The sequence below is a fragment of the Furipterus horrens genome, unplaced genomic scaffold (assembly GCF_987537825.1).
Source record: "Furipterus horrens unplaced genomic scaffold, mFurHor1.1.pri manual_scaffold_5, whole genome shotgun sequence".
In the NCBI taxonomy this organism is placed as follows: Eukaryota; Metazoa; Chordata; class Mammalia; order Chiroptera; family Furipteridae; genus Furipterus; species Furipterus horrens.
Genome location: NW_028327175.1, coordinates 183,069,229 through 183,095,290, shown reverse-complemented (window position 1 = coordinate 183,095,290; position 26,062 = coordinate 183,069,229). Strand labels below are relative to the sequence as shown.

Below are 26,062 nucleotides of genomic sequence, written 5' to 3'. Positions count from 1 at the left end.
GTTTTCCTTTACCATAAAATGGAAAGGGAGCTCCTTCGCATGCTGGGTGCACTTACGATGTGCTCTTAGCCACAGAAGCACCAGTGCCCTCCCCCTGCTGAGGGACTCATTAAGGTAGTCTGTCAGCACTGAGTCTGTCCTGCTGACAGGGGCAGGGGCAGAAGCTGGCCATGGCTGACTACGGAGCCAGGCTGGTCCTGCCGTCCAGTTGTGGGTTGCCTTTCTGCCTGAAATACAATCCTGGCTTTGGAGGGGCTGCCTGGGACAATATGAATGCATATGCATTTGTGGCAAGCCTCAACTGAGAGAAGGCCCCTTCTGGGATTGCAGGGTCCACACCTGGTGGGAGAAAACTGTCAGGGTCAGTGGGATTCTTTGCCCTCTTTTGCCCCCCTGCCCTAGGTTGGACGGATCCTCAGCCATGGAAAGACCCAAAGATCTAAGTAGTGCTTCCCTCCCACCCCCGGCTATAAACAAGAACCATGGGAGCAGGTGGGCTGTCTAAAAAATACCAATTAAATCTGGATCTCTAGGGGTGGGGCCCAGGCATCTGTATTCTTTAAAGGCTCCCCAGGCAATTTTGTGGGATCATTGTGCTAGAAGAAATGGGATGTCTGAAAACAGACATCAGAGGCAGTTCTGTAATCCAAAGAGATGGGCTTGAACCTAAAACAGTGGATTTGGTTTTGTCCTTAGCAGAGCCACGACCAGCCTCTTGGCCTCGTTGGGCCTCTGAGCTGTCTTTTGTGCAATGGGAAGCTAAGAAGGTTGTTGTTAGGATAACCTGGGATAGTGTTTGTGCCCGGCACAGGGCATTAGCCAAGTTAGACTCAAGCACAGAGGGAATGCAGCTGCAGGCTGAAGCACCAAGGGGACCGTTGGAGCCTGGGAACCCTCTCGCTGCTTCTATAGCCAGATTGGCGGTGCGAAGTCCACAGCTTCCAGGAGACTGGCAGATGTATAGAGTGGGAGACGGATAGTTTAAGAAGGGCACTAGGAATTCCTTTTGGTCTGGGAGGGCCTCCTGTGGGTCCTTTAGCCCCACCCCCACCCCAGTTATGGTGATGGTAATGGTAATAGTGAAGCGCAGAGGCTTCAGCAGGACGGTCAATGCCACGCAGCCAGTTCGCTGAGATGGGCATCCAGGCTGTGCACCTCCTAGTCCTGTGATTACTTAATGAATGTTGCACTGCCTCTGTGACCAAGGAGGACAGAGAAGTCGCTTGCTCCTTGGGAGCCTGCCCTCCTGCTGAGCCCCACCTTTTGACCCCTTAAGCTCCATGGCACTGCCACAAAAGGGCAGCTGGAGGCTTCCAGGAGCCTGACCACACGCCCCAACGCTTAAAGGCAGAGGGAGACTGAGTCAGTCTCCCCTGTGGCCAGTGGGCAGCAGCGAGGCCAGACCAGGGCCCCCTCCAGAAGGGGGTCTGAGAGAGCCCGCCTGAGGCTGGCCCCTGTGTGCCAGGCCCTGGGCTCGGTGGCAGCACCCTGGTGAGCCTAAGGGGCAGGCAAGGAGCCGAACTTGAGGAAAAGTTATGGGGGGGGGTGAGGGGGCGCGCAAGCTGGGCTGGCCTGCCGCTGGCTTTCTTCTTGGGTTTCAAGTAAACAGTCTCAGCCCTCCTCCCCCTCCCCTGCCTCCACCCCCGGCTGCTCATTCGATGGGTCTCATGTGTTTCTATTTAAGGGTTGAGAGTAAACCCCAGTGATTGGCGGCCTCAAACCTTCTTGACTTCTCGCCTGGGCCGGGCTGCGGGACAGTCTCCCGCTCTCTCCCTCTCCCTCCTGAGCGGAGGGCTGCTGACTCTTTCTCTGGGTTTACAGGGGTTGAGGGAGAGGCAGGAACCCTCCTCCCGGCTTGCCTTTCTCTCTCTCTTCTGCTCTGGCCTCAGCCCTCATGGGCCGCCCTCCTGCAGCCCTCCCCTCACACCCCTGTCGCCGAGGGGTCTGGAGAGACCCCGTCTGCCCCAGGCCTCTCCTCTGCCTCCCTCGTGCTGGGCTGTGACTAACCCATCCCAGCAGCAGGCTTCTCCTCTGAGTTTCCTTGGCCCCCGTCTCTGTCTGTCTCTCTCCTGCCCGCACCCTCCCTCTGTTCCCCAGCTCCCCATGTCCCCCGGCCCCCGCGGTGCAGCGGGCCGGTGCGGGGCCTTGCTATATGGCCTGTCCTTGGGGCCCAGCGAGCTGCGAACCCTGGCTGCAGGCAGCCCCTCGGAGCGGCGCTGGCGACAGAGCAGCCTCCCCCGAGGCCGATGGACAGGGGGCGCCCCGGCCGCGGGGCCATGGCTGGCCGCTGGCTCACCGCGTGCTTTCTGCCCTCGCCAGGTGCCGACACCAGCGCCGAGCCCATGATCCTGGAACAGTACGTGGTGGTGTCCAACTATAAGAAGCAGGAGAACTCAGAGCTGAGCCTCCAGGCCGGGGAGGTGGTGGATGTCATTGAGAAGAACGAAAGCGGTGAGTGCCACGGCTGGCCCCTTGGGGTTCCAGCCCAGCTCCTTGGATGGACGGCTGCTTTTTGTTCCCTTCCTCCTCCCCCACCTCTGCAGCTATACGTTATTTCCATCTGGCAGGGAGAGGGCTGAGGAGGCTGAAGTTTCCCCTGTTGGTTTGGGCTGCAGGCCAGCAGTTTGCCTGGTGGTGGAGGAATGTCTCCACCGCTCGGGGTGATTAACCGGCCTGTGTTAATGCAAAGCCAGGGTGGCAGTATGGGGATAACTGTCCAGCCCACGTTCAGGGACCCCATGTCCTCTGAGGCCCCTGGGGGAGGTAGCTCCCAGTTCAGGGACACCCTGAGCAGCTTCCCCCCATAGGGTCACATGAGAAGCCAGGGTCCAGGCAGGGTTGGGGGAGGGCAGGCCATGACATCACTGTGGGGTCCAGGGTCCTTGGGCCCCTGGTGTGTTGTCTAAGGAAAGGCCAGGCCTGTGGGGGTTCGCTGGTGTCTGGGCAGTGAGCTGACTGCCTCCTGCTGAGCTGAAGGCTGCCAGGACCTGGGAAGAGGGCCCAGACAGGGGGATGAGGCCAGGTCCTGGGGCCAGGGAGGGTCACCCTGTCATTGGAAGCCGAGGCTTTGTCTTGACTGGGGCCATCCAGGAGGCTGCTGGTTCGAAGGTCCTCGCCCAGTGGACCCAAGTGCCTCAGTGCCCTTGGCAGCAGGAGACTCTGTAAGTGGAAAGAGGAGGCCGGTTGGAGGTGCAGGCCTGTGTGGCTCCCAGCAGGGCCGGGACGACTCTGGCCGAGGACATTCACCAGCAGCTTGCCCAAAGTCTGCTGGCTTGAATTGGTTCTGTTTTGGTTTCGGTTTGCTGCAAGGGAAGGCCCATGCCCAGGAGCCTCTCTGGGCTGTGTTTGGAGGATGCTCCCCAAGGGGAGGGGCCTATTCTTTTCCTGTCCCACTCATTTCCTTTCCAATATTTGGAGTTCTGAAAGCAAGGCAGACCAAAGGATGACTATACCCATTCTAGGGATTAACTGACACACAGAAACTTTGAGGGGAAGTGAGTCATCTGAGGTCAGAAGCAGAACAGAACAGGAATGTTCCTGGGCCCCTGATTCCTCTGCTTGTGGGCAGCCCAGAGCTGCAGAGGTGCTAAGAAAATCCCAGCAGGCCTCCTGGGAGAGGGAAGCTTAGGCTGTGATGCCAACATAGACCTGACTCATGGCTCTTCTGGGTTTGGGGTCTTCGAAGCCTGTTCCCTTCTCAGAGAGGCCAGGCTCTGCCTTTGTGCCTGGAGTCACCACCAACAGTCCCTTCGGCAGAGCCACATCCCTAGCGTAAGGCTTGGGCCCTTCACCCCAGGTGCCCACATGGGTCTCCTTTCTGCACAGTTTTGCCTTGAGCCTTTGTCCCAGTACCAGTCCCACCTCCCCGCCCCCCAGGGAAGCAGCATTGTCACAGGGACCTGGCTCTGGAAACCCTAACCACCCAAAGGAGGGATTGCTGCTGGTGGAACTGGAGACACCAGCTGAGGAGAGAGAGATGTTTGTTTTGGAGCTTGCTCCGAAGAAAGGCGGGCCCACTTCTCCGTATAAGGTCAAGTCTGCTCAGAAGTAGAGTTCTGGCTTGGGGACCCTTCTGCCACTTCACTGCCTTGGAGCAGCAGGAGAAATGGGTACCAGCCAGTGGCCAGGATGGCTCAAGACGAGACCGCAGACAAAAGGAGGTCAGCCTGCTATATAAGAGACTCCCTGGTTCCCAGGGATGGGTGTGTCCTCTGCCTTCCCATCCCACATCCAGGGCCCTGGGAACACAAAGAGTCCTGCCTAGGAGTGGAGGAGGAAGAGCGTCGACAAAGTGGGGGTTCTGGGGTAGGCCTGGAGAAAGCACAGAGGCACCTCCTCTTCAGAGGCTTCCGAAAGGCTGTTTGAGGGGGGCGTAGGCAGCCTGACTCCCCAGAGCAGCCTAGTCTGACACACAGACCCTCTGAGGGCGCTGCTGTCCCTGGAAGCAGGATTCTGCCCACCGCCTACTGGCTGGGTGGTTTCAACCCCCTTAATCCCTCTGGGCCTCCGTTGTCCCTTCTGTAGAATGGAGATAGTCGGGGACTGCTTGGAAGTGGGGCCTAGAGAAGATGACCTCTCTGAAGCCCTATGCCGGGTCTTGAATTCCACAGCCAGGTGTCAGGTGGGGAGGACCTTCCGGGATGTGGCTTTTCCACTTCTCTGGGAGTTTTGTGCCTTAACCCTTGGTGAAGACAGCTGCTCAGCAGCAGATGTTTGCACAGGGACCTTGCAGTGCTGTGTGCAGCATGCACACCCACTTTCTCTGTTGCCATTAAAAACCAGGAGGCCTGGACTGTACAACCAGCCTAACCAGAGAAACTAAGTGGGTGGAAGGGAGAAAGGAAGAAGGCCAAACTACAGATCCTTGGGTGGGTGGTTTCCCAATTCAAGGAAGCTGGATGGTTGATGGTGGGGGAGGGGAGGTGTGGTGTGCATCCTGCAAGCTGGCTTTGGAAGGAGTGGTAAGTGAGGCTTTTGAACTCTGAAACAAAGACCCAATTGTGATGCCTTTGACCTTGGTACTTGGTGGGTGTGTTGAGCCATTTCCACTCCAATCGTTAGGATAGCAGTTCTAGTTAGTGCCAGACCTGCCCGGCGCGCCCCCACTCCCTGCCCAGGTCCTTGCCTTGCCAACTGGGAGCCAGGACTCTGCCTGTGGCCCCTTTTCGCTGAGCTGGAAGTCCCTTGAGCAGAGTGTCCATAGAGAAATCCAGCCACCTCTGGCTTCACCTGCTCACAGAGCCCTCTGCCTGGGACCTTAGTCACCAAGTGATTTGGAGCTGTGATTTTGCCAGCACTCTGTAATCTTATTGGTCTAAACAGAGATGTGTCTGGAGGACAACGGAGACTCCATAAACAGCAAAAACCAGGTTTCAGGCCATGCACTTCATGTGTATCATTTGACTGCAATTATGAAAAGGCCCCAGGAAGTGGAAGGCACTTTAACCATTTCATGGCTAATGTAACAGGCTAAAAGGTTAAGTCACTTCCCTAGAGTCCAACAGCCGAGATCTCTTCCCTCTGCAGAGGATACTGGGGGAGGGGGAGAGTGGACTGATCCTGGGTAGGGTCATCCTCCAGCTGCTGATGCTGTGCGTCAGGGAATGACAAGGGCCAGCGGAGATGACCAGAAGGCTCCCTGGAATGTCATTGCGGAAGGATGCCTCTGTGTCCCTCCCTCCAGCATGGGGCTGATCGGTAGTGGGAATCAATGTTGTTAATTGTTCCTTTGAACTTGCGCACAAGCAACACTGAGAGGATTAGAGGAGTAGGATGTATACTCAGCACCTAGGACAAGCCCATTCTAGGGAACAAGGTGGACAGAAGTCCAAGACAGTCCAAGTGAGACCTGAGTGGCTCAGGGAAAACATTTTTTGATCAAGCAGTGGGCCTGGGGCCCAACCAGGAAAGGATTCTTTTTCTCTGTTAATCAACAGGGACAAATCTAGTAGAAAGATTCAGTAGTTTTTGTTAGTTTTGCCAACTAGCAGGCATGTATCCACCATTGCTGTCTTGTCTTTGGAAACCCCTCTCTTGACATGAACAGTGGTGTCCAAGATGCATCCTTTGTAGGACGTTCTTATGGCTTAAAGACCACATTGGCTTCACCTTCCAACTGTCATAATCTGGTCTATATTTTATTGATTTGAGGGGGGTTGGGGGAAGGAAGGGGTGAGATGAGAGAGAGAGAAGGGGAGAAACATTGTTTTGTTGTTGCACTTATTCATGCATTCATTGGTTGATTCTTGTATGTGCCCTGACCAGGCATCAAACCCACAACCTTGGCGCATCAGGGATGCTGCTCTAACCAACTGAGCTACCCAGCCAGGGCCAGACATAATCTGGTCTAAGTTCTAACAGAGGGGTGATGGCAAGGTCCCAGTTGCTCTGATTTCTGTGTTGAGCAAAGCTGCATGCAACATTCCAGGATTGTTTCTCTCTCAGGACTAGGGGCCAAGGAAGGATGTGGGGATGTGAGTCAGCAGAAGCTCATTCTTTTCCTGCCTTAGCTTTCCTTTTCTGAGTCTTTGCTTCTTTCCTGGCACCGGCGTGATAACATTGGGAGTTCTTATACTTCCTTGGAGGCACACAGCTATAGGATCAAAGATCAAAGCATTGTCTGGTAAGCAATTTTGAGCTCCGCTGGCCCACCCAGGTGAGAAACTATACAGGTGAGAAAACTAAGCCTTGGACAGACATCCACTCTGACTTGCTCACTGTGAAAAGGATTACTGAAGATTATTAAACAGATTCGAGAACTTCTCACCAAACCCAAGGGCGGGAAGTCCATCCCAGCCTCACAGGGCCTGAGAACTGGGGACCAGAAAGTCAACATGAGCCAAAGCAGCTACTCTTGTGTCTGTCTCTCTCAGGTACCATGTGGATTTAAAGCCTAGCTTTGAACTACTTCTAACTACAGATCAGCCTTCTTCTCTTCCTATTCACGCAGAACAGCTGTTCTCCTGCTGTTGGTTTGTCAGGACTAGACTAGACTCTGTATAACTTTTCAGTGGAGCTAGCCAATTGACAATGACCTCTGGTTCTCTGAGTTCAAAACTTAATGTTTGAATTCTATTGGTTCCTAGCCAGCCAATGGATTGGGTTAATCAGCTGTGTCCAGGAGAAGTGTCATGACTTCCTACCCAACTTCTTCAGCAGGGGCTGCTCTGCTGGAAGGCAGGTTTTAAAGAAAGGGTAGATACAGAGGGAGTAAGGCACCCCAAAACATGTTGACTGCAACTATTTTGTTTGTTTTGTCACTGCATGCATAGTGGAGAGAGCCAAGCTGGAGTCCCTTAATTTCAGTTTCCTCATAAGTATAAGGGGGCAATGATAACATACTATGTGGCCTTTAAAAAAAAAATGTAACTATTTATCATTCAGCAAGTATCTTATCACCAAGGTAAACTAATAAGCTTTCCTCAAAGTTGTGTGTCGTAATGATTATTTTGTGTTGTCAAAAGATAATGCATTTTCAGCTACCTATTCTTTGTGTTGGAATCTCAACATTAAGGATGTATCTCTTCTGTTACTTAGATATTTATTTTCATGAACATTGTCATAACTGATCCTACATGGGCTTTTTTGTAAGGGAGAAATGTACTACTTATAGTATTCATTCACTTCACAATTTTCAAATACCTCCCTTGCCCAAGGCCTGGTGTGGGTTGGGTGGAGCCCCATAAGGTTCCTACTTATATGGGACTTAGACTCTAATTGTGAGCATTCTGGGCACTGAAGGGATGGACTGGAAGGTGAGGCTGAGGTAGCTTGGCACACTTTCTGTTGTCTTAAGTGGACTTCTGTGTTTCTTCTATATTTTCGCTTAGTTTATGTGCTTGCTAAGAAACCAGTTGCTTGCTAATTCAGACTGCCCAGCTACCCCCAAAAAAGAGATGTCCCAATAAAGACTGGATAGGCTGTTTCTAGAAAGGCAGGTTTATTGCAGTCTGCATTGCAGATAAGTGAACTAACACTCTTAACTCTGTATCAGCTGTTTAAGACTAAGAGTTTGGTTTCAATGAGCCAGCCCCATCTGGATATGGGAGGACCGGCCCCTATGAGGTCCTGTTCAGCCATCAGAAGGCCTTGGTCTCTGACAACATTTCTCTAAATGGAGCACATGTGTGTTCCTGCTATATCAGCCTAATCAGCAATTCCAAAGTCTGTTCTGGTCCAAGACTGTCTTTGGTGTGTACTTGTTATGCACTTCACAGAGCTGGCTGGAAGGGAAAGGGCCATGGTGCATGGATCCGGGAGCAGAGGTGGGCGGTGTGGAGGAGTTGGAGGACTTGAGCTGGGACCTGGAGAGAGGACGGTTAGACAGACAGAGAGGGGAGGGAATTTCAGCTCCAGGTGAGTGGAGAGCTAGGTAGAAGGCATATGGTGGGTATATGGTTGTGTGCTGGTGGGGAAAGTAGAAGTTGGGACGTGGTGGACGGGGCCCTGGAAAGTAGGGGAGCAGGACTGGGACCTGAGAATAGCAGTGGAACTTTGAAGCAAGTGATCCTGGCTACAGGAGGAAGGTGGCAGGGGAACATGTGTCCAGGGACTGAAAATTGCCCTTTCTTTTAGCCAGATCTTCACAGGTTGTCGTTAGGGGGGTGTCCAAGGGCTTCTCAGCATTGAGCACTGCCAGCCACCTGCCTGGAGCCAGTTGCCAGGCGACTGGGTGGGGCAGTGGGCTCCCGGCACTCCCTCTGCCTGGTTTCCACCTGCTCAGTTTGGGCAAGTGCAGTGGCCAGTCACTCTGACTTTACATTGGCTTTGTGGACCTGTCGTGTCCCAAACTCCGCCAAGGCTATTTTCTTTGGACGGTCATTCCTGGGCAAAAAAAAATATGACTCAGTGGTTACTTTGGAAATCCAGCTGAAGTACCAAAGTGCTCATCCCAGCCTCAGCCCCAGGGCAATACCTGGCTGCCTTCCCTTTTTGGGGGGCAGACACAATTTCACTGAGTCTGTTCACAAGCACCTCCAAAATGCCACTCTTCTGGGTTTGAACACCAGGGGACCAGTTGAACTACACACTGCTCAGACCCCAGCAAGGCCAATCTCCAGGCGATCAGTTGACACTAAATCCACAGTACAGTAGTTGACTGAGTGCCAGGCCAGGGCCCAAAGGTGATGGAGACCTTTGAACAAAACCCCACCTTCTCAGGGCTCATATGTACGGGGAGCCAGTCACAAGCAAACCAGGAAAGTAATTGTAGATGTTGAGGATGCAGTGCAGGAAATAAACAGGGTGCCGACAGCAAATAAACAGGGGAGGAGGGGTAGAGTGTGGCTAGGAGAGGCCTCTCAGCAGAGGTGCCAGGAAAGCTGAGATGCTTGGAGCCTGGCGGACAGAGGGAGAACAGGGGGCAGCTGGGCTGGGGGAGAGTGGTGGTGAGTGAGGGCAGAGAAGGAGGAGAGGCCAGGTGGTACCAGGCCAAGGCACGTAGTTCTAGGTATGATGGCCACCGCACACCAGTGGGAGTTCTACAGTAAAGCCAACAGGTGACTGCACCCCCCCTCCCCAGACAGACCTTAGCCCAGGTGCCCAGGGAGCAGGCAACGCTGGAGGCCTTCTGCCCTCCCCCAACACACTCACACAGTGCCTTTGTCCCCAGTAGAAGTGGCAGGTCTCACCACAAGGCTGAAGGGCAGGGAAAAGATCTCTCCGCACAAGGTTTCCTTCACTCTTACATAGATTTCCACCCTGGAGTGGGCACTTTCTGGGGAGTACGATTTGTCAGGATCAGGGAATTCGGGCTGAGAATTTGCGCCTTATCCTGTACCCAGATTACCCTGCAGCCGTGTGGTATTACCCCATCAGCACGGGGTTTTCAGTAACAGCGCTGGTGGTAGCAGGGTTACCCAGGGGAGTCGCCCTCATCTCTGTCAGCATCTCCTCAGAGCCCATAACCTCTTCCTCTGTACTCCCAGTGCTGGCCTGCACTCCCTGGCCTCACTGTGGGGGAATGGCCAGGGTGACCCAGTTAACCCAATTGCCCCAAGAAGCCTGGCGGGAGCCAGTGTTCACTGGGGTTCCCCATCCTGGGAGCTGAGCTGTCCAATCCCAGTGAAAGGAGAGAAGCTGCTGGCTTGTGTAACTCCCAAGTTCATTTCTGTGTACGTTTCAAGTATGCAATATGAAAATATTGGGGGTTTTGTTTCATTTCTTTGCCTCAGCCCCAGCTTCTACATTTCCCTTCTTAGGCACCTCTCAGGCTCGTGCAAAAATGCATTTGCCTCCCCTAAGCTTTTATTGGACTGGATTATGGGGAAGTGGCCCAGGCACCACAGGTGGTGAGAGAGAGCCAAATGCAGGGGAAGAGTCTGCCCAGGACCGGCCATGAAGGGAGCGAACCACAAGCGGGGCTGCGACTGGCGGGCTCTGACAGCAGCCCCCGCTCTCCTGCTGTATCTGGCCCATCGGCATCGCCGCAGTCCGCCTCAGAGCACCGTGTCCAGAACCTTGTGTTTTAAGAAACGTTCTAAGCACAGGGGCCTGAAGTCTGCATGTCTGTTTCCTTAGACTCCTGCTGGCATGTCATTGAAGAGGTCAAGGCCACCTGGAGAGTGCCTGCTCATGCCACATAGTAAGGGATTTGAGACTTCTCAAGGTGACCTCTCTCCATATCAGAATCTTTTGTTTTATAAGATATGAAACTATGGTTTATAAAACACATTGGTAACAGGAAGGGAAGATGTTAGCATTTCGTCTTTGTGAGGCAGCAATGAAGCCCAGGGTGGTTGAGTGATTTGCCTCAAGGTTGCACAGTTGGGAAGTGGGGCATGGAAATTTCCAGCGTTTGGAAATCTTGATGTGTAGAAATCTCTTCTTTGTGGATTTCACTTCTTTGGAAAGCCAAACTCAGGAGTGTTCTGCTGTGTTAATTCCCCAGGAGAATAGAGGTCAGTCCTGCTGAAACCCTGGCTGAGGTAGGAGAAAAGCCAAGGGAAACGTAAGAGGGAATAGGAAAGGGAAGGGGAGCATGCTGACTCAGTTTCCCGCAGAAACGCGTGAGTGTTCCAGCATTTGGCTGGGCCAGACCTGATAGGTGAGTGGTCAGGGCACTTGTGGACTCCCCAGAGAGCTGCTCCCCAGGCCCTGGCAGGTGGGCCTGAGGGTGAGAGGGCAGAGCCTGGGCTGTGCCTGGGCAGTGGTGGTCAGGTCCCCCCTCACTCTGCCTTCCCCTTTGTCCAAATAATCAGACTTGTCCTGGCCCCTCTCCCAACCCCACAGGGCCCAAGGAGGGGTGCCATCCTGCCTCCTTCCCCCTCCGCCGCGACTTTCAGCAGTCTCAGCCTGGTCCTACACACAGGGCCTGCTTCCGTGGCATGCGGTTTGCTCATGTAATTAACAGACACGGAGCACCCACTGCATGCTCCATGGCATGCCCAGCACTGGGGTGCAGCAGTTGACAAGAAACAGCTGTGCCTGTCTTCCCATCACTGAAGTGACAGCATTCCAGCGCTCTCTCTTACCTGCAAGATAAAGGTTCAGTGCAATGAGTCATTATCATTTTCACTGTGCACCTGCCGCATGTAAGGTGGAGAGCACAGTGTTGCTGGGGTGGGTGGTGGTCAGGGAAGTCTTCTGGAAAAGGTGGGCCTTGAACAAGGAAGGAGCTAGAGGAGGAAGCTGCTCCAAGCTGAGCGAACCATAAAGACACATGCAGAGGTGTGGAGGGTGGCGTGGACAAGCAGGGTCTGGCTGCAGTGCCCAGGGCTGCCCGAGCGAAGACGTTCACCCAGCATAAACAGGCTGGAGGGGCAGGTCCAAGGGCCTTGAGGGGCCTCCAATGTCAGGTGAAGGAAAGTTTCCCCTGTCCTTCCTTACCAAGCTGAGGGAGACGTTTCTAATCATCTGCCCGAACTGCTGCTTTGTCAGGGGAAGAACAGAGCCTGGTAAAGGGAAGCCACTGGCCCATGTCACACAGCTGCAGGCCACTGGTGCAGAGGTGGCTGTCTCTGAGGGCTGCTAGCATCTCCCAGCAGCACTGAAGCCTCACTGCCTGCTCAGGGCGGGGTGTACCCCAGCTCACCCCTGACTGACTGAGGCCCAGCCCCGACCCAGGTGAGGTGGGGTAGGGGGTGAGCAGACTCTTTAGCTCCCCAGCCCTGGGCCCCTCAGCCTGGAGCTAAAGCTGGAGCCTGGAGACAGGTAGCGCAGAGGCAGGCCCCAGACTTGGAGGTGCTTCTTGCATATTCAACCAGACTCCTTTTTTTATACGTGGTGACTTCCCCCTGTACGGCCATCTTCAGGGGCACCTGCCTGAGAAAGCAGACTCCCCTGTTTAGCGATACCTATTCTCAGGGCCAAGGTGGGGCTGTCGCACTGGCCAGCTGCGCGACTACCCCCAGATCAGGGACTTTGTCTCCTGGCCCCTTTTGTTCATCCCTTCCCCCAGGAAGGTGGTGAGGTCGCTGTTGAGGGGGCCAGACCTCCAGCCCCGGGGGTTTCTGGACACTCTGTCTTTCTCGGTTACTGTCTGTGCTTATAATGGACACCCCCTTAAGGCTGCAGCCTTCTTTCTGCTCATCATGTCCCACCCCCATCTTTAGATGGCAGGGTTTTGAGCTGCTGCCATCAGGAGGCACCCACTGCAAGACCCAGGGTCTCCGGTCCTGCACCAGGGCTTGCGGTGCTGGCGAAAGGCTTCTCCTGGGCCTGGCCAAGTGACCTCCCTGTGCTCTGGGAGGCTTTCTGCCAGTTCCAGCCACCCACTTCTTGCTTGAGGCACTGGGTCAAGGGATTGCCACTTGGCATGGGGCTCAGCATATCATCTCAATGGGCAGAGTGACAGTGTGCCCTCATGGAAGGAATGCCAGGATTTTAAGAGGACCTCGGTCAATCTAGGTTCTAGGCTCAGCCACCCACTGACCAGGTGACCTCAGGAAAGCCACTTTACATATTTGAGCATTGGCTTTCCTCACTTGTAAAGCGGGGGTGTGTTTAGCAGTGAAGACAGTGACCGCGACTGCTTTCCAGATACCAGGCTTCCCCATGCTGCATGCTTTTGGCCAGGTAAGAAGCGGTCCTTTCATCTCTGTGATTCTGGAGCTCCTAAGATGCCCTCTCACCTCTGGGGCTCTGAGAAAAAGCCAGTTTCAGCTTCGAGGGAGCAGGGGAGGGGAATTTGACCATGTTGGCAAGCCTTCAGCCGGCTCTCCTGAGCAGCCAAATGGGTCACTGGCTGCAAATGTCCCTGGTTTGTAATGATGATCACAGGGCTCCTGGGCTCCTGGACACCTTTGGAATGGGTTTTGTGAGGCCAAATGCTTTGCAGATTAAATTTCCGGAGAAAGAGCAGCTGAGAAATAGTCTTGAGCTTTGCTGAGCTACTTCTGGGCTATGGCAGCAAAAGGCTGTGTGTGTGTTTGTGTGTGTGTGTGTGCGTGTGTGTGCGCGCGTGTGTGTGTGTGTGTTCTCCCCTAATAAAGGAGGGGTGTAGGCGAAAGAGGAAGATAGTCCAATCCCCAGCCTTCCTTCTCCTTCAATTTGCATCAGCCAATGGGGCTACTTGTGCTGCTGTGTTGTCCAGGACGGCGCTGGTAACAGAAGGAATATGATTAGTGTTGTGGAATTTCATGGTAGGGGTTGGGGGTGGCTTATTCCCCCCTTTTTAAAATAATGTTTTGAAGACTTGCCCTGGAAAACTGCTGAAAGCAGAGAGGCTGACGGACGCTTTTTGGTCATGTCAGACGAGGACAAGATTATCCGAGCAAGCAAGGGTGTCTCTCCCCATTGGCGGTGCTGTGGGGTTCCAGGGACATCCTGCCAGAAAGCAAGCATGGGGCTGTAATCACAAACAGGCCAAGATCAGTTTCAACCAGAAGTATTACTTTAGACTCTTGGCTTTGCTGAGGAAGAATGCAGCTTGCCTTGCCCCTCCTCCTCTGTCCTTCTCAGGTTCAAGAAGATCTGTGAAAGCAATAGATCTGGGGCTTAAAGAGAGGCCAAAACTCAAGCCAGCAAGGGGTCTCAACGGCCCAAAATGGGACGGTTCCATCAGCCTCCACAGGGATTGGCGGTGAGGGTTGCCTGGCCTCTTTGTTGTCCCCACTTCTCCTTGGGGTAAACGGGAAAAACCTATTTTCCCAGAGTCTTTCTTGTCTTCCTGGGGCCTCCTCACCTTCATCTTGCCCATAAACCAAGTGGTCTGACCCTTATGCATATTTAAGCTGGCATTTGTGTGTGTGTGTTTGCCATGTACTAGCACTGGGGTGGTGGGAGGTCAAGTGGGGTTATAATGAAATTGGCTCAGCACATTGGAGCGGACTGACCGCCCTTAAAAATGAAGAAATAATGGGTCTCTCAACCCTCTTAGCCCCAACGCAGCCCTGGGAGCCAGCTTCTCCTCCCCCTCCTCCATCTCAACCAGCACCCTCTAGGCACGCATCAGATCATCTCCTTCATGCTTGGGTATAAATAACACTGCTCCCCAGAGTTTTGACACTATGAGAGATGTACTTCCCCCTGGCATTGGTATGGGAGCAAGACCAGGGTTGGCAAATGCCTAGATCTCCTTGCCAACAAAGCAGGATTTTTAACTGTTCCTGGGAGGAAAGGAAGGAAGTTGGTCTCATCATCAGGGCTTTGCATGAGGAGAGTGAGCATTCAGAGCTTCTGCCTCAGTGCCTCCCTTATGAGTGTTTGACCCCATCTTCTGCTTCTGAGCTCAGCCCTGCATCCCTGCCTCACTACACAGTGGGACACAAAGTCACCTACCTCTTGGACTTAAAGGGCTTGCGCCTTTGATGGGGCCAGAGAGACCTGTCAGCACTGATGGGGCAGCTGGAAGGAAGATTCTGGACCCCAAAGGCCTAGTCTGCCTTCCATACCCCCATCTCTCAGCTTCCATGGGGCCAACTCACCATCTCAAGGCCCTTGGAGAAGAAATTTTATTCTAGAAGTGGTTTCAGGGTTAGGGGCTCCAGATGGAGTCAGAGCCTGGGTGGAGCTCTGATCCAGAGACCAGGACAAAGTGAGGATGGAGATGCATCTAACGGACAGGCCAGAGCCAGGGAACTGGAGCCAATGGTGATACTGCTCACTTCTTGGGGAGCAAAGTTATGGCCTATCTGGAACTCAGCTGGGGTGCCTTGGGCCAGTCGTGGCCCACCTCAGCTCCCAGACATCTGTTGTCTTAGTCTATTCAGGCCTCCCCACCATAGAACCACTTCTAGAATGGGGTGTCTCCTCCCAAGGGCTAAGCCATGGTGGGATGATCCATGGAGGCTGGGAGGTGGGTGTATGGAGAGCAGGCAAGATCAGTGACTTCCCAGCTTCCTACCCCATCTCTCTCTCTGCCATCAGATACCAGGATCTTCCTGCTGATCATCATGGGGTGTTAATCAAAGTCTGGGCCTCATTCAAAGTGGAGAAAACCAAACCAAGCAAGCAAGCGAGTGTGTAGTCAGGAGCTGGAGATCAGGCATTCATTCAGTCCCCATCCTTTATCTCCTGCCATGTGCCAGGCACGGGAGCACAGAGCCGAAAAAGGAAGACTTGATCTCCATGGCGTGGAGCTTGTCAGCCTCTCTTGGAGAAGGAGGCTTTTGACCTGACTGCAGCTGATGATGTGTTTTGAGGCAGGATGGTGACTCTCTGCAGACCCCTTTACTTTGACTGTTGGGAATGCTGGGCACCAGAGATTGATAGGGTAGAGATAGAAAGGGCTCCATCACTGATTGGTGTCTGTGGGTGTCAGTCACACTGCTTGAGCAATTACTGTAACTATGGCAAGTCCAGAATGAGGCCTGTGGACTAGAGGTAGATCTTTTCTGAGTGTGGCCTTTTCTCCTTGAATTGGGATAGGATCTATACTAGATCAGCAGTTAGGAACTAGGAGGACAAGATAGTGTCCAGAGGCAGGAGACAGAGCAAGGGAAACGGGGCAGGAACAGCTCAGAGAGAAAACCTGTGCCTAAACCTCCACAACCCAGCAGGGGCTTCAGGATGGTTATTTCAGGGGACAGGGTAGTCAGGGCTCATTTGGAGTTTTCCAGAGACTTTTAATACTAGAAACTATGGGAAAGGCAAGGAAGGGGTGATTGAAGGGCCTCCCATGTATCCGACAGCAAGCCGAACCTCGTTTTTCCTGTAAACAACACCCCTGCCCTGCAAAGCACAAGCAGTAGCGTCCATTTCACAAACGAGAAAGCTGAGGCCCAGAGAGCTCCTCCTCACGTGCTCTGGTGCTCCTGGGTCATCCTCTGCAGCTCCATAGGCCCTGAGTGGGGCCTCGTGGTAGGGAAGCTGTTTTCGGCCTAAGTTCTCTCCCCACCCACCCTCTGGGGGTTGAGGGCAGCAGATCTCTGGGGCTGCCCATTCCAGAGCTCCAAGTTGCACCCACCAAAAAGGAGGGCTTTGGCATTTTCTGCAGGAGGAGCCAGGGCACCAGAAGTCCCTGTGGGGGCCTGTGGCTAGTAAGGCGCTTTGAATGAGCTTGGGGAGGGGCCGCTCGTCCCTCTGCATTCCTCCAAGAGCCGCACCCAGGGTGTGGGCTTGTGCCTGGTGCTTGGCCTTTGGGACCTCCCTGAGGTTGGCCTTTCCATTCCTGGGAGGGGAGAGGCCCCAATGAAAAGTCAGGTGCATGAGCACACTGAGAGAGCTGGCGAGTGGGAGTATTAGCTTACTGGGTGATCTCCGGCAAGTTACACAATAAGTAATAAAACTGCCCAGGCCTCAGGCCCCTGTGCACAAATCCCCCTCAGTGAGCTGTCAGAGGTACTGCCTGCATTGGGGGCCGGGGCAGGGGATGGGGGGGGGGGGGGCGGACTGGAGGAGAGCATGCTGCCCAAGCAAGGGCTGAATAGCTGCACTGGATTCCAGCAGAGCAGGGGCCCCAGGGCCAGAGCGGTGAGAGTCAGAGGGAATGCCCAGTGCTGAGGCCACTTTGACCCCTGGAACTGGACTTGAGATACTAAGGCAGTAGGGATTGTGGGGTGGATGGAGAAGCCAGGGAAGGAGAAGGAAACCTTGTGCTCTTCTGTCAGTGCGTTTCATTTTCAACAGCTGCTTACTGAGCCTCTTCTTTATGCGAAACTCTGAGCCAGGCAGGGGGCTGGACTGGATGCCAAGGTGAGCAAGACTTGGCCTTTGTCCTCAGGGCGCTCCTGGTCAAGCTGGGAGCAACAGCTAACCCAAACCTAAGGTCAAGGCGCTAGGGAAGCACAAGGGTAGGAGAGCAGAATCCCAGCTGGGGGAAGTCACAGGAACTTTGCAAAGGTGGTGGCTTGGAAAGGTGAGGCCTGGACACAATAATGGATCTGAGAGTCCATCACATTCAGGGGCTTCTTGAGCCCTGCTTGTGTGGACAACAAGCAAGATAAAGGGCATCCCCCCACCCCAACCCCATGAAAAGCTGTGTTCAAATCCCACTCTGCCACTGAGTCACCAGTACGTGGCAATTTTGTTCCTCAATTTCCACATCTATCAAATAGGAATAGTATTTTGAAACCCATGTGGCTATTGGAGAACTTAACTGAAAGTTGTCAAGGGGCATATTCATTTTCTTGTCTCTAAAACACAGGGATGGGCCACCATCCAGTCTGGGAAGTAGGCTGCATGCAGGGGGAAGTTAGGAGTCCATTAGGTTTCTGAAGTTACTCAGAACAATAACCCCTCCAGTTCCATCAACCTGTAACTAGAGACTTTTCAAAGCATTTCCCCCATCTCCTATCTTAGAGTTATTCTACAGGGGCAAGTGGGACAGGTGCTTTGTTGCCATTTTTCAGAACAGTTTTGGAAGGGTAAGTGGTGTGCACAAGACCTCACAGCTTGCTGGTGACAAGCTTGGGGCTGCATGCGTATTGTTAACCCAAGGCTCCTCCTGCAATATCAGTGTTTCCCATCGAGTGGGTCATACAGATGTGTGGCGGGCACAGCAGTACACGGCCTTGAACGTTATGAGAATGTTATTTCCTTGTAATTCTCTTTCACTCCAGGCTGGGTCAAGAAGAAAGTCTCCATGTGGGGCTCTTGTGTTGTTAACACTTGCTGATATTGTTTGTTTGACCTAGAGAAAATCCAGCCCCAGCTTTAGGGTCCTGCTAGAATTTGCTTTAATATCGTGTCAGAAGGCCATAGCACTTTTCTAGTTATCTTCTGTTTACACCAGACGATACTGGTTTTCCATTTAGTGTAGCATAGGAAAACATCTTTTTGAAATACTAAGGTATTTAAGATTTTAAAAAATAATAAAAATAAAAACACTAGTGCAGGTACTACCTGGGTAGCTCACTTGGCTCTCTGGTACTCTAGAACGCCTTAGATTTGGCAAACAGTTACAGGACATTCCACGTGACCCTCCTGCTCCCGCAGTCCCCTAGGATGACGCCAGTGGCTTCCAAATTCCAAGTGGGAAAGGAGCCTGGAAACGCATCAGCGGCCTCGGAGGCTGCTCCCCTCGTGGCCTGGAAGAATCCACGTTGTCAGAGGGCTGTTGACGTCAGGCGGTGCAGGATTTTGCAAGGCCTCTATTTAAAATTCCCCCAGGAATCAAATAAGGAGGGTTTGGAGGGAGGAATGCCCTAGGCAAATTGTGGGGTGGGTTTGTTTTGTTTATGGAGATGGTCTTTAAAGCTGAAATTGCCCCAGTTTTATTTTTGCCCCAATTGAAGAGGGGCTGAACTCAGCTGGAAGGGAGGGGAGGGTGTCAGCCTGAGGCTTTCTGTTGCCACCACCTTGATTCTGGGGCCAAGAAGTCTCTGTTTTTAGCAAAGAAAGAAACAAGAAAAAATATACCAAACTCAGACATGTGTACTTCTTGGACACTGGAGTAAGCTAGTTAAAAGGGAAAGGCTAACCCTGGACTTATATTTCAAATGACTGATCACACCTTTGGAAGGTCCCCTCAGCTCTTTCCTCCCAACTGGAACTGTAAGGCACCAGCCACATGACTGGGCGCTTTCTGAACCTTTCTCTTTGATTTCTCATCACAATCTGGTTAGTGTCATCTCACTAATGAGGACACTTCAGCCTCTATTTCTAACCACTTTGCAAGTGGCCAAGTATCATTCTAGTCCAAGGTTGGTTTCCTAAAAAGGTACATGGAGCAATTTTAAATGGCACAGAGAAACCGTGTTAAATACTTTTGCAACACACAGTGAAAGAAGTTTGTCCTGTTATAGTTCTCTTCCAAGCCTTCTGATGTATCTCAGCTGGATGGTCAACTATTTCTGACCCCTCTCTACTAAACCTCCCTTGGCTGCCAAGAGCGAGCTGCCGACAGGCACGGCCTCTGCTGTTGCACCGTTCAAACTGACCACATTGCTTTGTTCTCTGTAATTTTATGGTTGGAGCCAGTGGTCCTAGTTGTTTATTCGTGGTGGCAATCTGGAGTGTCCTAAACAAATTAGGTTCTTGCAGTTAAGAAGAAAAGTGAGTTGCTTTAAATATATATTTACTATGTGAACCACAGAGTACGTAGTTCAAGGATATGGCAAAAGTCACGCATGGTGTGGAAATAGCTGAGGTTTGAGAAATGCTGATCCAAAGTCACTCTCTCCTGGCGAAGCTCTTGGGGAACATCTTGTGCCAGAAAACTGTCAGCCTAGATGCCACTGCCTCTCCCTGCCCCATGGGCCCAGTGAGGGTGAGGGAGAGGCAGCCTGGAGAGTGTGCCTGAAACCACCTGTCAGCACCCCCGCTCGCAGAGGCATGGGCCAGTGAGGGGGATCAGGTCTGCTTTGTAGACACTGAGGGACAGAGAAGCAGGTGAAGGAACTGGTTTCCCGGCTCCTCTATCAGATGGCAATTTGGGGGACCTAATAGAACAAGCAGACGGTGTTGGTCTCTTTATGCAAAGGTAGAAACAGCTGGAGTCGTTTTTAAGGGAAGCTGTGTGGATGGTGTACCAGGTGTCAGACCTGGGCTCTAGTCCTCACGCTGCTCCTTCTCAGCCAGGTACCTTGGGTAAGTCACCCAGTCCAGGCGTTTCCTGAAGCAGCCTAAGATTTCACACACTAGGAGACAAGTCACTGGACTTATGGTCCCCCAAACTCCAGGAACCTTCTCATCCTTGCTGCCAAGTAGGGTGATCCATATCACCTGATGGCCCAGGACATGCCCGGTGGGTACCTGCCATTTTGGCAACACCCACTTATTCCAGGAAGTTTGGACAGTAAATTATTAGATCGCTGTACTAAGCCGTGTCCTTTCATCTCTCCATTTACTACTTTCCATTGTTAGATCTGACCTGTCATTGCCATCTGTTCAGACCTTCTATGTTGGCTCCTGGTCCTGGCACAGCTTTCATTCAATGAGATGGTGTCACCCCACGGCACCGCTGTCCTCATCCTGGGACTGATTAGAACACCCACCAGGCCAGGTTCCCAGTAGAATCCCTGCTCTAGGTTGTAACCAGTGAGTTGCCACACCGTCTCTGGATGTGGTCACCCTTTGGCCGTGAATCCATGGGCATGGCCCTGCGGCCCCAGGGGGATCCTGAGAGTCCAAGGCCCGGATGGCTCAGCTCTGACACAGATCCCAGACCTGCCGGCAGCTCACTCTTTATCAGCATCCAGGGTGGCCTGGCCCCTTCCTTCCTGCAGAGTCTTTCTGTCCAGCACTGCCTTGCTGACTCACTGCTTTCCAGGCTCTCCAGCCATCCCCGGGGAACCCACGTCTCTCTTGATCAGGACCAGTATTGAGGTAGCTGGTCTCTACCCTGGAATTCACCTTCTTTGAAAGCTGGAACCTTTGCCCATTCTGTGCCCTCTGGCCCTCTATCTGGGTCTCCCAGGATTTCTCACAGTGGCCTGGCAGGTCCTTGTCAAGTGCTCTCCAGACCTTTGCTCACGGCCCACTGATGAGAGATCCAGGAGAGGGTCCATCGACACAACCTCCATCTCTGCCGTGGGCCCGTTTGCCACCACTCTCCACCTGCCTTCTGCAAGGAAGCCTCCCGTGTGGAGTCCAGCGGACCCCCTTCCACCGGAGCCGGCCTCCCAGCACAGCCCTCTCGTGGCTTTCGGCTAACCTCTTTCTTTCTCCTCCTTTTGCCCAGAGCATCAGGGGACATGCCCTTTTTGTTACCCTGAGCAGTTCTTCAAGGATCTGCTTATGAGGCGTGAACCTTCCTGCTGTGCTTCTCAGAGGTTCACACCGCCTTGTCTCTGCCCTTTCACAAGCACGGAGCCCCTGCCCCCCGGCACCCAGTCCACCTTCCAATGCTTCACCCTGTGCAGCCACGTCTCACCCACCATTTGCGTCTTTTACACTTGTGTTTGAAAATACCATCTTGCGTCTTCTCTCCCTCCTGAGCCACCTTCTGTTAAGGAACCTGTGGCCACAGGCTCACACCTCTGTGCGCTGCTCTGTAACGGGGTAGGTGGAGGACAGGGACGCGGAAGGTGAGTGCTCCACTCGCTTTCATCCGGAAACAGCCCCACCATGAAGCATCATGAGCATTAGTGGGTTGAGCCACATGTACTCCCACCACCTACCTGTCCTGTTCCTCCCACCAGATTGCCCCCTCCCCCACCTCCCCCTCCAGATTTGATCTGAGGTTCAGTGCAGGTCTCCTCCTCTTAAGAATTCTTCCCTGACCTGACTACTCAGTTTCAGCGTGGATGTCCGCAGCTCCTTCAGCAAACGCTGCATCAGCAACCACAGTGCCTGTGGCACGGGGCTGTCTGGTCACCCTCTGTGCCGCCCCTGGATGGGCCTCGTGCCATCTTGCATTCTCGACTTCATCCTGCCCCCGACTCCCATCCAGGGTGGGCACAGAACCAGACCCACAATTTTCAACAGAGAGCTTCCAAGGTCAAGCCCAAATAACAGTGGCACCAAGAGGCTCCATGTCCCTGAGACTCCAGGCACCTAAGGCCTGCTTGTCCAGCCCTGGCACCAGTCACTGAGCGGCACAGAGGTCTTGGCTCCTTCTTTAAAAGAACTGGTGTGCACTTAACTTCAACAATAGCTCTTTGGTGTGCCTTGCTAGGAACCAGGTGCTATTATGAACGCTTTTCCTAGATTAACCCCTTATAACGCTATGAGAGGTAGTTACTACGCTAGGGCCGTTTTACAGGTGAGGAAATTAAGGCAGTTGCCCAAATTAATGCATCTAGTAAGTGGCAAAGCTGGGATTTAAACCCAGGCAACATGGCTCTTGAGCCCTTTGCTTAAAACCATAATTCTCTTCACCCTGTTGTATGCTCGTGTGCCCCTTCTCTGCCTGCAAACGCTCATTAGCCAGGCCTTCTCCTGGGTGCCTCACCCACGGGCTCAGTCTGCTCAGGCCCAGCACTGCTTCTGGGACTGTCCAGTGAGGTGGGGGCTCACTGGAGTGGGGCTTGTGGGGAGGGGGTGGCAGCAGCCCAGTTCTTGCTGTCTTCTTGCCATGGGCTCCACGGAGCCTTCCAAACTGTGACGTAGCAGCCTGTGCTAATGGTCTTGGAATCCAGGCCTCAGGCGCCCAGGGAAGGTTCTGGGACCCTGGTGGCCTGAGAGCCCATCTGGGGACAGGGAAGGCCATGAGTAACAGAGAGGAGGGTAGGTGCCAGAGGTGGGACCAGAAGAACGGGTCAGGCAGGAAGGTAGGGGACCGTGTATCAGGAGAGACTGGGGGAGCCTCTCACCCACTCCTGTTTGCTTTGGACCATGGAGGCCGCATGCTGTGAGCTGGAGTGTGTCTTGGCAAGAAGCTCAGTGACAGAGCCTTCGGACCAGGGGAGGCCTGGCCGAGGGTGGGCCACCTTTTATTGTTCTTAAAGGCATAGCGCGCCGTGGGCAGCCTGCACTTCCAGTGTCTCTGAGCCTTTTCAGGTCGAAGCTTCAGATCTGCCCCAAGGTCATGGGAAAGGGGTCAAGCTGGTTCCAGGGCAGAAGAAGTCCCTTAGGGCCCAGCCTTGTGCCAGGTGTGTGGTGTGGCCAGCACTGGTGACATGTACCTGGCCAGGCCCCCTTCAGCCCCCTTCTTCCTCTCAGCATCTTCCCACCTCTGCCATTTGGTGCTCACAAATTCTCACCCAGCCTCTCCTCCAGACCAGTCCAAGGAAAGAACATGGGGATGCCTGGACATAACGCCTCCCAAGGGGCCAAAGCCTGAGCCAAGGCAAGGCAAACCTCATGTAAGGAGGCAGGTGTTTGAGCCCTGGGACTATGCCTCTAGCTCCCCCTCCCCCTACCAGACACCAAAGCCCTCCTTGGAGGCCTGGGCCAGTGTGTGGGGGCACCCCACAGAGCACATGAAGGAGGGCCTGGAGGGAAACAAAAGGCAGGGCTGGGAAGTCACCTAAAGGCTGCCAAGTTCTCCCAGACTCTAAACTCTGCTCTCATCCTGCCTGATACCCTCCGGGGTGGTGCCCAGGGCTGTGGGTGGAAGCTGGCTCTCTCCTGCTGGCCCCAGCACCAGTGCACAGGTTGTGACCACACCCTTCCTACGTGCCCCCAGGCAGGCAGGGATGGAGCGCTTGAGTCCTGAGTGTGTGTCCTTTGCAGTGTCCCTGTGCCTGCCACAGGGCCTGGCATGTACCAGGGGCTCAGTGAATACTTGGTTATCGAGAACAGCATAGTCCCTGATGTCCAGCAACTCTGTAGGCAGGTCATGCTGCCCTGGCATGGTGAGGCTCGAGGAGAGCCGGTGACTGACCCAGGTCACCCAGCCACACAAGGGGAAGCCAAGATCAGAACTGAGGTCTCTCTTGGAGGAGGGGCTAAGAAGCGCCTGTAGGCTGAATCCTGGGATGAGCAGAGCCAGGAGGGTGTGGGGAATCAGGGAAGGAAGGCTTCATGGAGAACAGCACCTCAAAGGACAAAGTGTGGGGGGGAGCAGATTTCAGAGGGATAGGAGGGGCAGGGTCCTCCTCCCCCACCAGCTTCTTTGTCCAAGGCTGAGCTGTGACCTAAGACTTTATTAACAAGTAATTGTGTGCAGCTGATCTCCTCTGGCCCTAATAAGCTCATTATCCTCTCTCATTAAGGAGGCCATTGTGGCCTGGTCACCCTGGGGACAGAAATGGCCTGGGAGTGCTCGTCACTTCCTGCCACCCGTGGCCAGGCCCAGCCCCCTCCTAGAGAGACTTAGGCCTCCAGCCACCCACCCAGACCATTCATCCTCTTTCTCCTTCCTTGTCTCTCTTTGTTTCTACCCTTCCCATCCTTCCACCAGTGCCAGTGCTGGGAAGCCCTAATTTTGAGTCCATTTGAGAGGGCATTCACATTCAGCATGGAAAGAAAGGGTCTGGCTTCTGGGCCTGAGCTTCTTCTCTTGGGGCTAGGGGGTCTCTCTCCCTGCCTGGGATAGGTGGCCCTCTTCCAGCCCTGAGCTGGAGGGGCTGGTCAGGTCCCCACAGTGCTGCGCCTTCTTCCCGCAGCTTCTGGGCCATTGTGAAGTAGGTTTTTATGGAGGCCCAGGGAGCAGAGCTGGCTCCTGTGACAGGTGACGTTGCTGTTCTTTCTGGGCCTCTGCCTCCTGGAAAGGGCCAGGCCCTAGCCTCTCAGCCAACCTGGCTGAATGACATTCTTCTTCTGGCGCTGCAGAGGCATGGCCCTCACAGGAGGAGAAGCCAGAATGAGGCAGCTGTCAGTAGGTTGGCCAGTTTGGGATTCTCCCAGGTAGCTTCTCCGGTCTAGGGCTCAACTCCAAAGATCACGCCCAGACCCCACAGTGAAGATTGCTCCTGCATGTTCAGTGGCATGGGCTCCTCTCTCAGGCGTCCCTTACAAGTTTCCTGGTCAAAGGAATAGACATGGTAGCCCCTCTCCTGCCCTGTCTGAAGGGGGCATCTCAGCATACAGGCAGCCCAGGTGGGAAGACCTGCTTGAGCATGGCTGCCAGGACAGGGTGCAGTGCAGGGCTGTACTAAGGGGTCTCCCAGCAAGCTCTACCATCCTGCTCTACCACACTGCCCGTCCCCCAAAGAGCATGCTCCCCTTCCAGCTAGAAACCAGGATGACTTCTCAGGAAAAGGCGAGCAGGTCTGGCTGACAGTCGGGAAACAGCCACCTCTAACTGGGCACAGGAGTGGCCCCTCATCCACTCAGAGTTCATTCCTTTAGTAAAACCTCACTGAATTTCCTTTCCCAAGCACAGAGGCTGGCAAATGGAAGAGGAAGGTTAGCAGAGGCTAACTCCAAGCTTGGAGTTTGGACCCGTCTTCCTGGGGACAAAAAAAGTACAAGAGGTGGCTTGGGCTGGTCCCTGGGCATCCACAAGAGCTGGCCACCTAACCTCTCACATCCTGTGACTTTAGTCCTTCATTCAGCAAAGCACATAGCTTTCCTTTAGTGGGCGCCTGCTGTGTGCCGGACCTTAGGTGCTGTTCTTTATCTCATCCAATTATCATCCTAACCTGCAAGGTAGAAGGTAGTCTTCCCATCTTATGGATTAAATTTAAAAAAAAAAAAGGCTCAGGAAGATTAAGTCACTTTCCAGAGGACACAGAGCATGGAAGTGGCAGGGACAGGGTTCAAACTCGGGCTTTAGGCTCCAGAACTTAGGCTGTGTCCTCATCTGCCAGGCTGCTCCCTGCAAGCTCAGTTCTGCCCTAGAGAACACGTGGACATGGATGTCATTTATTGTCCAAACAAGACTAATTCTCAGAGTGTACACGCAGCTCTGAGTCGTGGGGTCAACTGTCTGGACTGTTGGGGTTTGGAGAAGGTTGGTTCAGAAGGGCTTCCTAGATGAGGTTAGGGCAGGATAGGGGCGCTGCAGGATCTCTGCCCTGGGGACCTGTATGAGCGGAAGGACAGGGGCCAGTCTGAGGATGGCTCTGAGACATATTGGGCAAGGAGGGCAATCCCAGGGATATCTCCCCTTGGGCCCCATTTCCCAGCATGCTTTGCTGTCACGTATCAGCTGAGAAAAAAGAACAAGACAAGTTGCAAAAGACAGTGCCTTCCATTCTTCTGGTGCCCCTGAAGGCAGCCCCACACCCCAGAGGTCGGAGGGAGGGTACAGGCACATCCAGGCCAGTTCACCGAGACATACTGCGGACTCCTGACACAGTCCTCAGGCCCAGATGCCACCTGGCCACCCATGGGTGCTGACTCTTCGTCTAGGAGGATACAAGCAACCACAGTCATGCTGATAGTAGTGTAGGGTTTTTGAACTCCTACTCTG

At 53.7% G+C, this 26,062-nt stretch overlaps 1 protein-coding gene across 3 annotated transcripts in view; it reads left to right on the top strand.

The window, feature by feature from the left end:
- Positions 1-26,062, top strand: part of SH3PXD2A (SH3 and PX domains 2A) — a 220,794-nt gene that overhangs the window by 168,620 nt on the left and 26,112 nt on the right. For all 3 annotated transcript variants that reach the window (XM_090278545.1, XM_090278546.1, XM_090278544.1), the window contains one exon: positions 2,320-2,451. In XM_090278545.1, the coding sequence (XP_090134671.1) occupies positions 2,320-2,451 (132 nt within the window). The remainder of the gene's footprint in view (positions 1-2,319; positions 2,452-26,062) is intronic.